The 16,204-nt window shown below is 46.1% G+C and overlaps 1 protein-coding gene across 1 annotated transcript in view; it reads left to right on the forward strand.

Moving 5' to 3' along the window:
* Positions 1-16,204, forward strand: part of MAP3K14 (mitogen-activated protein kinase kinase kinase 14) — an 820,749-nt gene that overhangs the window by 786,280 nt on the left and 18,265 nt on the right. The window contains exons 13-14 of the mRNA XM_085650287.1: positions 1,552-1,947; positions 3,448-3,554. Of these exons, the coding sequence (XP_085506413.1) occupies positions 1,552-1,947; positions 3,448-3,554 (503 nt within the window). The remainder of the gene's footprint in view (positions 1-1,551; positions 1,948-3,447; positions 3,555-16,204) is intronic.

The raw sequence follows: 16,204 nt of genomic DNA on the forward strand, positions 1-16,204 counted from the left end.
GAAGGAGCACACACACTTTCCTCTTGATAAGCAGGGGTTAAGTGTGCAGAGTTCAATAGCCAGCAAAAATAGGGTTCAAAGTAAAGGCCAAAAACAACTGGGGTGACCCTTCAAAAAGGACAAATTTCCAACACTGATCATGCTAAGAAAGTTATATATAGTGACAGAAAGAGAGTTAGGAGGTCCATAACAGTGCTCCTGTGATGCCTCACATGTGAGATATCTGTACAAAAACCAGTCATACCTATGGCAAAAGGACACAGAATCCTTTTCTGTGTTCAGGGAGACTTTTGATTAGTTGCATTGATTTTCCAATTCTGTATATGACGTCTCATTAAACCATAATATTTACATCTTATAAATGCAGGCAAAGTACTCCTATTAGATTTACTCTTATCGTATGATCTACTCTACTGAACAGAAAAGTACTTTTTCACTGGTAGGCAGGCTTCTCGTTTCTCAAGTCTGCATCAGGCATTGTCCTGCACTTTGTTACTGCCTATGTGGTAATTATAAATGCACTTCGAGGAGAGGATTACACCTCTTCATTAACCCAATACAAGTAGTTTCCTAATATTACAGACTCCTGTAGAAGTGTTTATGACCGCGGCACCTTTCTTCAGAGAGGCGTGAACTGCTAAAAGCTATATTGGCAGCAGCAGGGTAGATGAGGACTTGGGAGATGTACATTTTAATAGCTTAGTTGGAAACTGGGGAATGCAAATGTGTTTGTGAGTGTGGATAAGAAAATAAGTGTTAACTGAGTTGAGTGTTCATCTTATAAAAAAAATTACAGTTAAAGTGGAGTAAGATTTGTGCAGATTTGAAGCTAAACTGAAGTTCTGACAAAACTGGTATATTTTTTGAAGATGTGACACACTGATAATTAGTCAATGTATTAGTGCCCATGATTTTGTAATTCTTAAGCTTAATTAAACAGTTACAAAGGACATGTGAAAATCAGGAACACTTTGTAATTACCTGCCTAATAACCATAAATAAGTAATAGTAACAAAAGTGTTTGGCCTTTTAAGCACTATTCATCGCAGGTGGTACAATAACTCATTTTATAAACCCTGCAAGAGTGAGCATTTAACTTGCTGCACTGACTTGGTTGTATTTTCGTTCCCTCATTTTATATTTGCTTGTAACTTCTGAGCTCATCCAGAATGTATTTAATTTTCTTACTTGGGAAATTGTTAAAACAAAATGATGATCCTGATATGTATCTCTTTCTTCAGTTGGCCCTGCTCAAGTCATTTATATTCACTTATTACACAGACAGAAACACGAAGGTGCTTTTTGTTCGTCTGACAACAAATTACAATGAAGTGAGTGACCTCAAATTCTAGGGGGCTCCGTGTTTCAATGTTTCTTATTTTTATAGGGTGTCTGTGCATCTCATTGTTTTTGTGAGCCTGACTTGGACTATCCAAGGTAGTAAGAGATGTATCATTGATCTATGTTGAGACACCTGCTTATTTTGCTTAACAGTCTGTAGTCCTCCTTTTGATGGTTTTCAATACTGTTTTATTTGGCATTTGCTTCTAGTGGGAGGTTTGATAAGCCCATGGAAAGGAGCATACAAAGAACCAAGATATCTCCCTCCTGCTGCTGAAAACCTCTGGAATCTGCAACCTTCTCCAGCTGCACCAGCCAACCCCATCCTAAAGATTCCCAAAACCGGTCCTCAGCCTGCCACCAGTCTGCAGCCTGCTGCCAAGCTCCAGCCTCCCACTGGGCCTCTTTTCCAGCCCTTTACTCAACAGCAGCTCCCACTCATGCATGAGGATACTGGATCACAAACCAGCAATAAGGGCACAGAGAAACCTGTAACCTGGGAGATCATGTGCCAGTCCTCAAGGCCCCTGAAGACCTCCAAGAGCATCAGTAGCACAGACAAGAGGAGGACGTTCTCTGAGCAGGAGCTTCATCAGATGGAGATAGGTAACTGCTCTGCACTTGTTGTAGCTGGGCTGTTCTGGCCAGGCCAGTTAGCTCACTAGAGAGCAAGGGAAAAATAGGAGCTGAATCATTTGCCTGCGATCTATTGAAGAATAGAGGGGCATTGTGAGATAGTCCTTCTACTAAAGGGCAGTATTTGTGTTTCAACAAAGCAGCATGACCATGCTCCGCATCATTACCATACTCTAACTGCAATTACAATGTATATAGGTCAAAAATACCCCCTAGAGATTTCTGCTGTTTGAAAGAGTTGCAGTGGGTGAATAACACCCATCTAGAATCTTCATTTAGTATGGTAGTGGAGGAGAGGTGAGGTTTTAAGAACTCGTGGCTACCTTGTATATGTATTTGATCTATACACAATTGTAACCACAGGATAATGATTGAGGTTCATGGTCTAGAAAAATTTAGATTTAAAAAATAAAAAGAAGGGGGAAAAAGTGATTAGGGAGAGGGAAATAAGGATTTGCAATATCAAAGCTGTAACATATGATTACAACAGTACATTTGTATACATTTTATTGTTATTGTAAAGTATTATTTCAATAAGAAGTGAATCACATTCATCCAGATTAAGTACTTTTGAATTACCATAGGTTTAGTAAGAGGCCTGAGTTGATCAGCTGTTGTTTTAGTGATTGTGTTCTACTTGGTAACAAACTATATTTGCTTCTTGCCAGCGCAAATATATTTTTTGCAAATCCATAGCTGTAAATAGATCCCAGGATCTTTAAAATAGGCGTGCACATTTCTGGAATAGCAACTGATCCAATATTGAGGTGAACCACAATTCAGGTTCAGAACCAGAATCCAAATTCTTCTGATTAGCTCACAATTCAAACGTATGGGTAAAACTAGGTTTAGGATATTTCAAAGACCAACACATTACAAAATTGTTATTGTTTACTCAAGTGTGGCTGTATTATAAAACAATATGTTATATAAAAAATGTGATCTCAAAATTAAAGTTTAAATTGTATTGACTACACTTGTTGTCGTGTTTACAAATGCTTGCACAAATCTCTGTGGACCTTAGGATAACACCCTGTTAAAGGAATGTTCAACATTTGTTTCACTTGTAGGGTTAGACATCTTAATTAAATCCGATCAGCATAATTGGAAGCAACCTTAGAAACACTCCTTTTCATTCATTTAAATAAAATCATAACCAGGCAAAAAAGTTTGATAAAATGACAGATTCAAATATGTTAAATTAGTTTGTAAAACTGATTTTAGTATCAAACGTTGAACATTGAAACATTCAACAATTCTTTATCCTTACTGGAAGGAAACAACAAAATCAATTTATACAGACTATTGCAAGAAATGCAAGTGTCCTCCAACTTACCTTTAAAAAGCACCATATTTGATACTTCGACTTTATTTCAACTAGCAAACTTGATTGAAACCCCTGTTATGATTGTTGGATTTGCTTGCACTGAAAACTGGGCATTTATTTGCTCTTTGTGTCTCTCTTACTAGAACTATTACTGAATAGCCTCTCCCAGCCGTATTCTTTGGAGGAGCACGAACAAATGCTTTCATGCCTGAGCTTTGAGAGTCTGTCAGAATTTGATTCATATGAGAAGGTAAGATATTTCAACTATGGTACGATTCCATTTTAAAATATTTGAGTCCTTGATTCACCTGCAATAAAACTACAAAAATGTTAATTAAATGCAGGTTGCAGACTAGCCTGTATTGAGGGAAACATCAGGCAGGCATCTGTTCCATGCAAATGATAAACTGCCTAAAACGATTGACCATGTTTTTGGGGCCAGATCCTGACTGTTTCTGGTTGACATACTAAAGAAGATAAAACAGGATTTGCACCATTGACCAGTGCTAGTATTGTTCTCTCCCATGGAAGGGATCTAAATACCCCTTTCCTAGGATTCTGAAGGGTTTGGTGGGACAGTCTGCTGCAGACACCATACATTGTTGGTATCCGTGAAGTCTGGTGGTTAGCTAGAATGTAATACTGGTTGTGGCTGTGCTTGCGGGGCCTTAAGCTTTTTTGCCTATATGGTCTATTCAGGGGTGGTCTTAGCTGTAAGAGGGATGGAGAAATCAAATTTTTTAGCGTATGATGGCCTATTCAGAAGGTCTGGTCTGAGTTTCCTGTGATTCTGCCCCTTCTTCCTTTTAATGCTAGAAGGATCATGGTTCAAGCCTTGATCCTCTCTCGCCTGGACTACGGGAACGTGCTATATCTAGGAGCTCCGCAGTACACTATTAATAAGCTGCAAGTTATCCAGGACTCTGCTGCGTGTAGACTCCTTCAAATTCCCCACCGGCATTCTGCCAAACTAGCTCTTAAAACTCTATACTGGCTGCCTATTATGAAAAGGATTCAGTTCAAGGCTATGTGTATGGTCCATAAAATCTTCTGGAAGAGTAGTCCTCCTATTCTTCGGCCTTTGATCACCCCCTATCACCCAGAGAGGGACCTCCGGTCGTCTGCACTCCTTCTCGCTGACCAACCCAGAATAAAGAGGACTAGATGTGGGGGACGGTCCTTCGCTTATAATGGTGCCATTGGTTGGAATGCTCTCCCTTTTCTACTGCGGAATGAATCTAATTTCCTGTCATTTCGTAAATTGTTAAAAACCTGGCTTTTCTAGTTCTCCCATGCTGTGCTCCGTTTGTGCTTGTCTGCAGCGCTGGGAGGCCTCCGGGTAGCCAACGCGCTTTACAAATTTTATTTCATTCATTCGTCGTAAGTATATAGAAGCTAAGAGAGTTGGGAAGGTGGACAGACTAGCTATGGACCCACAGGATAAATATCTAAGCAAAAGTATTACAACTACTACTGGAAGAAGACAAGAAATCGGACAACTTGAAGTGTAGCAGAACACTGTTAAAATTAATTTATATGAATTGGACTACAGGGCAATTCAGAGCATTTCACATTTCTTTATCAAGTCTAAGAAACAGAGTTACATTTAGAGGCAGTAGTAGAGTTGCACTCCAGACTAGCAGTTAAAGAAGCAAGGCCAGGAGGTAAAACAAAAAGCAATGGAGGACAGCAAAGGTAAATGTTTGAGTTTGAATGGAAACTAGTATTATTGTGCTTCCAGTATGGCAATGAGCCACAGCCATGTCTTCTAGATATTTCAGTTCAAATGCGTGCCTTACTTTTCACACATTTTGTAGATTTTGGCAATTCTTTTTTTTAATCTTCTGTTTTTTGGGGGAGCTGGTTCATGGATTGACATGGACCCAGCACAGCTGAATGAGCATAGGGCTTAAAATGTCTAAGTGTCTAGTGAGCAATTGTGGAACAGTTTATAATGTTTGTTACAGTCAGAGGAGTGTAGAGTTTGGTCATCGACATAGTTTGGCATCCTCAATGCATGGAAAGTGCATGTTATTTATTGCAAAAAATTTTCATGTGCCTATTAGGAAGTTAAATTAAAACTGTATTGTATTACTTCAGAATAGGAAAATAATATTTAAAAAAACGAAATAATGGTGTGGTACAGCATAATATACCATGATGGAATTTCGACTGGCCCTCAACTTTTGCAAAAGTTATAAAATGGTTAGTCATTGTCAATTCCTTGATGTCAAAGACACGTTTACTATCTTGATAAACAGCAAGGTTATATAAACTAGACTATGTAAAATTAGGCTCGGCTTTCACTTTTGTATATAACTTTGTTCTAGCAAAAATATTCATCCAGTAGGTGGACTGACAACACAATTACTATACCTTTTAAAAGAAAGAACTGCAGCAGTAGAACTGGATCTCAGCCCTCCTCTAAAAACATAAAATGATTTCAGTGACTTTATCCTTAAGTCAAATAGAGCAAGACAAGTACAGAAAATATGTTCAATTGTTTCTTTTGCTGAAAGACATCACTAACGTTTTTAGTTCTGCAATATTTAGATTTCAATATCCCTCAAATTGAATTATTTGAAGATAAAATATTATAAAATGATTTGTGTATATTAAACTAATGATTTAACACACAAATCAATATATAATGCTCACATGTAGGATAGCGAATGAATGATATCATGTGAGTTTTGTTTTCCTTTAAATAAACAGAGGTCTGTAGTGAAGGATTTTTTAATTTATAGTTCTAGCCAAAATCTATTTCACCTCAGTTTGTTTTCAAGGTACATAATGACTTGAAGGAGCTACGTGACAAAACTCGCTAAGCTGAGAAAAATTAGTCTGCATGTTAGTACATTTTTTTAATCCCGCAGTAAGCAAGTGAAATTCTAGGGCAATTAGTGTTTCAAAATGTCAGTATTGGCTCTAATTTTAGAAATCCTATAATAAAAAAATATTTTATTCTGTAATGATGCCATGAAGGAAAGGCCTAGTACTAACCTAATACAGCATTGCAAGTTGATTATAGTAGTTTTAATAAAAGCCTCCTGGAAAAGTTTCTTAGCTTTGGGAACTATCTTTCAGGTGGATATTTTATCTACCCACAAATTCCTCAGCTGTGAATATTCCATTCAGAGACTGGATCCGGAAACTATTGCAGTAGCACTCTGGCGCTAGTAGGCGGCACTGGCTCCATCTCCACGCTGGAAGTGGAGTCATGTTGACTTCACTGCAGCCATAAAATGGCCACCAGTGTGTCAGTTCTCGTCTGTTTTTTAAGATGCATATTTTGAAGAAAATATCCGTATTGTATAGGTGCAGTGAAAGACCTAATTTATCATATTTATATAAATATATATAAAGAAAAGTAATCATAAGTATAGGTATGTACACATTTTTGTATATAAAATGGCCTTTAAATCAGTTGGAGGGGGTGGATGAGGAATCTACAGGGGTCTGAGTATCCACCAAAAAGATCGTTAATGAAGGTAACTTTTCCTTCTGATGAATACTTTTACTTACAGATTCCTCACCTATGAACAGACTCCCAAGCAATACTAGTTGGGTAGTGGTGGGTCTGAAAAGGTTATACAAATCCTGAAGTATTGAAATAGCAAAATATCCGTCTCTCCTCCCATCCAAATCCAAGCAGTATTGTTAGACAAAGGTATGGTGCGATGCCCATGTCACGGCCTTATATATGCCCACCAGCGGCACTCCTCTGTAGAGGTGGATCCCTTTAGGCAGCTCCTGGCCAGTGTATAGCAGATCTTTATGCATAAGAGAATCCAACAAGAGAGCGTTCTTTTCTAGGCCACTTTCTCCCTCCTTTTGACCGTGTACCCGATAAAGGGCCTCACATCTAGAGTCTGGCCTGTGCAGCCGGTCCTCCTTTTTTGGATGCGGCAGGAGATAAAAGGTAGGCAGGGTGATGGATTGGCTGAGATGGAAGGGAGACGCCACCGTTGGTAGGAAAGGCATCAGTTCAGAGTACCAGAGTATCAGAGTCAAGAAAGAGGCATGTGAAAGGTGGACGGATACTTAAGGTCTGTAGTTTACCTACATTGATGGTCTGAGCTAACAGTAACCAAAACAACTGTTAGAAGGTTAAGAATCATAACTGGCAACTGTGTAAAGGCTATCAAGAACATTAGAGCTAAGTTCATGTCCCATTGAGGGACAGCAAAAAGAACTAGTGGAAATACATTTGGGAGTGCCTTCAACAAGTGAATGCCCACCTGTAACTCGAATAAGGATGGTTGATCTGGTAGACACAAAAACAATCTGAAGGCCACAGTGTATCACTTGACTGCCAGCGGCACACCTCTGTTAAACTAAGGACAATGGGAGCTGCAGGATATTGGCCAGTCTTACCTTCCAGGGTCAGTGTTCTTATTGTAATATTAGGCAACAAATGCGTTACATCTGCCAGACTAGTCGATGGCTAACGTTCTAAGACCAAAAAGACCACTTTTGGTTTCAGACTGAAAGCACTCTAATGGCCCGCCTAATCTCTAGGCATGAAGGTTGAGAGTCTTGAGATTGGGGTGCAGAATCTGCCCTCACAATTGGAAGAGTGGGTCCAGTCTGAGTGGAAATCGAATGGGAGAGATGCAGGTCTGTGTACCACCACCTTCTCTGCCAATCCTGTGGAATGAAGATGGCTTGAGCCTGGTACTCGCAAATCCTGCTTAGAGCCTGAAGAATCAGGGTTATGGGAGGAAACGTGTGAGGACTTCCACTTCAACTAAAATGTGTGTCCCTCGGTTTCTTGTAACGGATGCTGGAGGGAACAGAACATTGGGCAGTGTATGTTCTCGCAAGTAGCAAAAATGTCCAGCTGAGGTGTTCACCACAGTGAGGAGACCCTGGATCAGATCTGGTTGAAGACCCCACCTGTGATCCATAAGACAGCATTAGCTGAGGCTTTCGACCCTGATGTTCAGCGAGTCGGCCAGGTGGTTGGCAACCATCCCCAGCCCTTGTTGGCACAACCATGACCAAAGTCTTGGCGCTTCTCAAGAAAGAATGTGAGATCCCAGACCGTGAATGTACAGGAGGAAGGCCTTGAGCTCTAGCTGAAGGGCCTGTATCTCTAACAGATTGATGTGTAATCTCTGCTGTTCTGGAGACCAGAGGCCTCTGATCTCCAAATGCTCACAATGTTCGCCCCATCTGGAGATGAAATTGTCTATCTGATAGAGACTACTAGCCGCAGATTCCTTCACGTAGAATTATCCCCAGGCGTGAGACTGGACCCGGAAAACTTTTTTGCCCGGCATCCCTGCACGCGCGAAGGGAGGGACGGCATCACGCAACTCCGCCCAGGCGTCGTCCGCGTACGTGATGTCAGCGAGGCCACAAAGTCCCACCCCGGCACGCCTACGTCAGTTTTTTTCCTTTTCCACGTGCAACGCGGATCCGGTTTGTGCTCTGGCCTGTTTAGGCCTTTCTCTTAGGCTATTGCGGCGTGTGTGGGAGCAGTGTGTGAATGCCTTCGGCTTTAAAACTTGCACGTCGTGTGGCCGCCTCATGTAGGCGACGGACCCTCACCCCATCTGTATGTGGTGTTTGGGGGAGCACCACGACTCCACTGATTGTGAGGCGTGCCAGCAGATGAAGCCGAAATCCCAGCGGGAGCGCCGGATGAACTTCTTTCGGCTCTTGTGTCCAGGTCGGCGTCGTCATCTCGCCCGGCCTCTGTGGAGGGTTCTCGGACCCGCGGCTTCCCTCGCTGACTTCGATCTTCTCCCAGGTTGCAAGAGCGCCGCTCACCTCTTGGTAAGTGTCGCAGTTTGTCCCCGAGGGTCTGGTTGCGGCCTGTCTGGGCTCTCCGCCGGTGGTGCGGCCCCGCGTGTCGTCCCCTTATCTGCCATTTCCCGGCGTGGGGGCGACCAGAGCTCAGATGGAGACATATGCGGCGGCTTTGCAGGCCTCGCTGGCTTCTCCTCCTCCCCCTTCCCCTCCTGGTGCGTCAGCGGATCCCTTGCAGTGTGTGGGGCCCTCCGCGGTGTCGCCGACGGCCCCGGCGCCGACTAGTTCGGATCCAGGCTCGGAGGATGTGGTGCCATTGGGGTACGGCCCTTCAGGGGTCCCTCCTTCGGACCACGGCACCTCTGCTTCGCCGCAAACTCCCGCGGGAGTCCCTGTGGTGTCGCGGGAGGTCGCCGGGGCTCAGGTCGCACCCTCGAGCCCCTCTCAGTCCTCGGGACAGGCGGCGGCCTTGTCCGAGGCCGAGGTGACACCTCTACGGCGCCGGCGGCTGCTGGCCCTGGCGGCGCCACATGGGTCGGCGGAGGGCCCATCACGCCCTGTCACAAGTCACGGCTCCTCGTCCCTCCCCGGGCCCTTCTCATCCCTCTACACAGGCGGCTGCCTTGCCGGAGGTCAGGTCGGCGCCGCCCCGGCCCAGCTCAAGTCTCCTGCGCCGTGTGCTGTCGCCCTGGCGTCTCCTCCGGCGCCGGTCGACGACGGTGTCCTACCTCAGGTTCCGGACTCTACAGCGCCAGGCCGACGTTGGATTGTAGACTCGTCTTCGGATGCCTCCTCTTCTCCAGAGGTTCGGCGGTTGCTGGTGTCATCCTCACCGGAGACGGGCCGCCGTGTCGTGGCTTTTTCCCCGACGTCTAAGGGCGGGTCCTCGCCGTCTCCACAACCGTGGTCTTCGCCGGAGGAGCCGCAGGTCCCCCGGTCCCTCTTCCTTCCTTCCGGCCTTGGCCCTTCCTTCCTCTGGTTGGCTTGGGGGATGGCAGCCTTAGCTTGCAGCCGTCACCTAACGAGGAGCTGCTTTCCCCTCCGTGGGGCCCTACGAAGGCGGGTGTGGCTTTCGCCCGCGCTGTTTCCACGGCTGTGGGAATTTTGCACATAGGTGATCCAGTTACCCATTTCCCCGCAGATCATCTTCTGGAGGTTCTCCATCAGGGCTCTGGTGGTAGGGAGCTGTTGCTTCCCTTCAAGGGTTCACTCCACTCTTCTCTCTTGGGGACTTGGGGCCGTCCCGTCATGCCCCAGCACCTTCTGCACCATCCGGCACCGCGTGATCCGGTGTGCCTTTCTCTTCGACCAGAGGCCCCCTTTTGCAGTCTGCCTTTCCTGCTTTGCCGCTGCTGTTGTCTCCCCCGTCACGGGAGGCCCGCTGGCTGGACTCCTGGGGGCGCAATATGTTTGCCTCGACCTGTGCGGCTCTGCGGGCCCTTAACACACTGTGTGTTTTGGCTAGGGCCACTTCTTGCTTGTGGGACTCGGCGGAGTCCCTTATGTCTGCCGCTTCTCAGGAGGGTGCCTGTGTGGATTTGAGACACCATGTCTTGTATGGTCGGGAGCTGGCAGCGTTTATCCTTCGCTCCGCTCTGGACATCTCGGAGGTGCTGGGCCGTGCCATGGCTCCTTCGGTTGCCCTTCGTCGCCATGCCTGGCTTCGGGACAGTGTGTTCCCGGAGAATGTTCGAGAACGGCTGGTGGACCTCCCCTTTGATGGTGCTCTTTTGTTCCATGCCCCTGCGGACTCAGCCATCCAGAGGTTCTTGGCGGGGCTTTGTCCTCCTCCTCCCCCTCCTTCTTCTCCTCCTCAGTCACCTGCCTGTTGATCTGGTTCTTGGAGCTGCTCTTCCATTGGGGCGGGTCGCCCCAGTTGTCTGTTCTGTGTGCTTCATGGTCACTCGAGTCCTCCTTGCTGAGGCTGTGGTTCTGTTGGCTGCGGGCTAGCCCTTTTTGACTGTGTGTTTTTCCTTTGGGTTTTTTACACCATGCTGGGCCTGAGATTGGGCCTTCTGCGTTTCCCCTCTGGCTGCTTGATAGGCCTCCTGCGGGGTTTTTTGCCACAGGTCTTTTTTGTTGTCCTCTGCTGCGGAAGTTTCCTCCTAGAGGTTCCCATGTCTTGGGATATGACATGCCCTATGTGGGGCAGGGTTGGCTGTTATATAGCCCTGGTATGTGCTGGGGAGTTGTGGTCGCCTACAGGCTTCTGCTCTTCGTGGCATTATGGTATGTCGCGGATGCAACCTTCTTCTTCGCCTTTTTTCTTTGAGTGTATCGTTCTGTCGTGTCCCTGGCGTCTGGCGGAGCTTGCCAGTGCCGCCCTCTTGTTCTTTCTGACCGTTGTGCCTTCTTGGGGCTTTGGTGGGACTATCATCCTGCCTTCTCCGCTGCTTCCGGTGAGCCTTGCACTTGGTTCTACCTCTTCTCCCTGGGGGGGGTCCCTGACTTCTGGACCCTTTTGTGGGCGCGTTGGACGATTCTTCCTGGGTGACCTTGAGTTCCCCTTTTCGGCTTCCGCCTGCTTTTTGCTGCCGGCGCCGTCCTGTCTGGGCTTGCCTTTGCTCTGTCTCTTCTCCTTGGAGTCTCTAGGTTGCTCTTCTCCTTCGATGCTCCTTTCCTTGCCTTGGCCTTGAGCGGAGGTTTTGTTGCCTCATGTGGGCGTGGGGTGTTTGGCCTCTTTGCGCCTTGCCTTGTTTCCTCTGCTGAGTGAGGACAGGCTATCTTCTTCTTCTCTTCTTTTCCCGCACCCCCCTTGGGGTTGGTGGCCTCCTGCTGGCGGGGGTTTTGCCTTTGCCTGGGGGACGGTAGCTCCTCGTCCTGTTTTCAGACCCGGCCCCTGTGCGGCCCTCTGTTGTGCCTAGGTGGGTGGGGTCCTCTCGCAGACCCTCCTTCCCCTTGGGTATGGCTAGGGTATCTATTCTACGTGAAGGAATCTGCAGCTAGTAGTCTCTATCACATGTACGAGTTACTTACCTTCGGCAACGATGTATCTGGTAAAGACGATTCTAGCCACAGATTCCTTCACGGCCCGTCCTTCCTCCCCGCCAGGGCTTGTGATTTGGTCTTTTGTACTCGCTTCCCTGTGGGTGGCTGTGTCTTCTATGAGTACATTCTTTCCCGCTTTCTGTCAGGCTGTCCCTTTTTCCTCCCCGTTGTCACATGGGAGGATAGGTTTGTTGGTACTTCTGGCTCTTTGCGATCCTTGATGTTGGGGTCTTTTGTCTGTGCCTCTGCCCTTGTTCCTGATGGGGGTTGTCACACTTTGAGATCGGGATGTCTTGGAGTTGTGTCATTCCCTGTGTTTTCCCGACTGGTTCCCCTTCCTTGTCTTTGGTTGGGGTTGTAGTCCTGTTGCATGTTATCGTGACAATTTTACATATGTCCCTTGTCTACGGGGGGGGGGGGGGGGTCTGTCTCTGTGCTGGCAGGGTTGCTGCTCTGTTCTTTATTCTTTCCCTGCCTTTGGGTACTGCAGTGCCGGGCACTGCTCTTTATGGTGTTGTTGCTCACCATTCCTTTTTCTGCTCTGTCGCACACTGTCCCTATACTCTCACAGTTTTGTCTGCTAGCTCCGCGTTGTGGTGCGGAAAAGTTCTCCGAAGAAAACTGACGTAGGCGCGCCGGGGTGGGACTTATGTGACCTCCTTGACGTCACGTACGCGGACGACGCCTGGGCGGAGTCGCATGATGCTGCCCCCCGGCGCGCAGGGATGCTGGGCAAAAAAGTTTTCAGGGTCCAGTTTCACGCCTCGGGATAATTCTATGTGAAGTAATCTGCTGCTAGAATAGTCTCTACCAGATACATCGTTACCGAAGGTAAGTAACTCGTACGTCAGTATCGTAGCCACTGCCGCAGGGGGACAAAACTACCATCCCTGCAAAAAAGGTTGTTTTCTTCATCCCTGCAGGTCAAATCTGCTGCACTGTCCCTGGAGATGACAATGGAGTCTGCTAGTTCTCCCTGGTGTTTGAACCACTAATTTTGGAGTGACCATTGGAGAGCCTACATGTGTCACCATGCATGAGTCACCAAGAGAATGCTGAAGGCTAACAAACCGAGCTGTTGCAGAATCATCTGAACTGGAGTCCGAGCTGCAGGTAGAAACATTGGAATCATTTTCTGAGTGTCCTGAATCCTCTGTTGATGAGCAAGTGCTCGGAGGTGGTATCCAGTACTGTCCTTATAAATAAGAGACCCCCCAGCCGTTTGTGCCACTGCAGGATTGTGATGTGAAAGTAGGCATCCTGCAAGTCGACAGACAATCTCTGATCTTCTGCATCCAGCACCAGAAGGACCGGATACAGAAGGCAGCATCTTTTGCTTCTTGTGTAAAAAGGAATTCAAGAGCCTGACTTCCAGGATAGGACAATGATCGCCATTCTTCTTGGGAATAAGGAGGTATATAGAGAGTAGTACCCCTGCATTATTTCCTGCTCTGGTACCAACTCCACTGCTCTTTCTGCAACAGGGCTGCAACCTCCTGATTCTGGAAACTTTGCAAAATCCCTCTAGATTTTTATACTGCCTGTCTGGGGAGTGGGTGAGAAAGAAAACACGGATAATGTGGAGCATGCCTATAATGACATGCTGTAGCTCGGCTAACCAGTGGAGTAGTCATTGGACATGAGCCGGGTTCCTTCACTGCCTCTGGTATGGTTATGTTAAAAGGAAGATAGGGCTCTTTAGATGCAGTAGACATTTGTAGAACATCTTTAAGGATGTTGGGACGATGTGCCTGAAGAGCCATGAGGTCTGGGGAGTTAGTTGAAGCTAAGAGGGTCTTCCATCTGTGCCCGGACCTCATCTTGATCGGAGTCTGACCCAAATGGGTTGTAAATTGACTTCCAGTACACGTCCTGAGTGCCATCTTCTCTGTGCTACTCATCTTCAAGGAGTCTTAGTATCTCCCTTCTTGACCTTACTTTGTTGTCTGGGGAGGTGGCTCAAGTGATTTTAGTACCACTTGTGCATTAACTGGGCCGATGCGGAGGTTGAAGTCTGAGTTGATCCTGGTGTCAGTGGTGTCGGTGCTGAAATAGTATTCCGGAAGGGAGCCGCATCAGCATAATGTCAGACTGTGCCGGTGGAGCATAGGGAGCCAGTGGTACATTTGTCAAAAAGAGCTGAATGATGCCCCATATGGACCCAGGTGGGACTCCAAAGGGGACCATTGCCTTTTGAAATATCTCCACCATTGTGTGGAGAAAGGATGCTGGATCCGTTCCCACCACCGGAAACTCCGGGTATGTTGCTGTCAGTACTGAGAAAAGTGGAGGCCTATATGTGGGCACCGGAGTCAGTGGCATCAGCGAAGCCAGTTGTGGGGACAGACCGGAGATCCACTAGCTGGGGTTCCCGTGAGGGCTGAGGAGAAGCCCTAACAGGAGTCCTGCCTTTAGATTTGGATATTAAACAAAGAGGGGGGAGAATGGACTACTTGTCCTGTATGACCAGGGTCTTTTATTCGTGTTGAATCCGTTATAAAAAAACCCTCATACATGTACACAGGCTGGTGGCGGTATATCTTGATTCTCCGCCTTCGTGCATCATCATTGGGTCTTTTTCTCTGTAAATATGCTGACCTCCACCTGGAGGAAGACCTGCTGGTACTATCAGTAGTGCTCAGGGATAAGGGTAAAAAGGTGCTTGTGCTCTTGTGAATTGATTAAAATCCCTATTTCACTTGTGTCCTCAATTATTTATTAGGGAAGCAGTGATGTGGGAGGTTAAAATGAGAGTTTGTGCGTTTTAAGATCAAGCTACTAATCTAGCGCACTGTCTGGGTCAACATGTTTCAGCCCCCTGGAGACTCTAGGGGCTTTCGTCAGGACCGAGGTTTCTTAAACAGAGCCCATTTAGGCTCTGAATAGAGAGGTGTACTCACCACTCTTGTATTGTAAGGTCAGACCTGTAGTATCTGTGCCTAAAAAGAAAAAGAAGGTGCAGTTGTGCATTGAAACATAATACATTGATAGTTTCAAGAGGAAACTGCTGAAACAAAATTACTCAGTTTTTCCACATTGGGTTTGAGTTCATAGCATTAGTTCTGCATTTAGGTGACGACAAAAAGTTAGGGAATATATTATGAAGCATACGTTATTAAGAAGGGGGGGCGGTAGGGGGGGAAACCAAGCTTTAAAAAGTATACATCACGTTGTGTCACGTGTTCAGGATAAAGATAAAGGGCTCCTAGATCAATATTGGTGCCCTAGGCTACCAATAGATACTTTTGTTATCATGTCCATAACTTATTAGTAGATATGATAGTTAAAAATGTGGGGCGTTGTGCGGCTTGGTAATTGTGCTGCTGAGTACAGGTGGAGTGTGTACAGATATTGTTGTTACGATAGAAATGCCATTGTGTGCGTTTATAAGAGTAGAAGGCTGTTGCGCATTTATAAAGCAATCGTTGCGCTCATAACCTAAATGGCGATAGTGTCAGAGTCAGGGCCGTTTCTCAACAAGGGACTAATTCGCACACATGATTGTTAGACAGTCATAATCGTTCAGGCGGCAAATATGCTGTCATTGTGTATATTGTAGAGGGACTCAGATGTATGCGCAGTATGCATTTTTTGATAAAAGTAAATGCATGCAAGATCCCAAGGATAAAAATACCCTCATGGTGGCCTTTACCTTATGAACGTTATGTCAATACTTCCTGGGGTCGCCGGTGAGCCTCGGAAAGCCGATTCTATTCGGGGAAGAAAATATTGTTAAGAGGCGCCTTACTTGGTATGCGTGTGTCGGCGGGAAGGATTGCTTGTTTCTCACACCGGTTCCCACAAGGTAGTTCGCTTGTGCTGGCTCTGTACACGGTGCCCCGGATGACGCAGGGGCCGTTCAGAGATCGTTTTATTCTCCGGTAGAGATAAAGAGAGAGAAAGGACTGTTGATGTCAATGGTTGGCACTGTTGGTTGGCACAGTCTGTTATGTTAGTAAAAGAAAGACAATAGTATGGTTGAAACGTTTTGTCAGTCAGATACTCAAAACAATTTGTATTAAATGTTTATTTTTGACATTGTTGGTGTTTTTACTCGGGGCAAAAATGATGTATTGAAGGAATAACAGGGTATGTGATATGTTATTCCTTACATGGAGCATGAGTCTAAAAATGACTTTAAGGAAAAAACTCTTA

The sequence above is a fragment of the Triturus cristatus genome, chromosome 1_1, assembly GCF_964204655.1.
Source record: "Triturus cristatus chromosome 1_1, aTriCri1.1, whole genome shotgun sequence".
NCBI classification, from domain to species: Eukaryota; Metazoa; Chordata; class Amphibia; order Caudata; family Salamandridae; genus Triturus; species Triturus cristatus.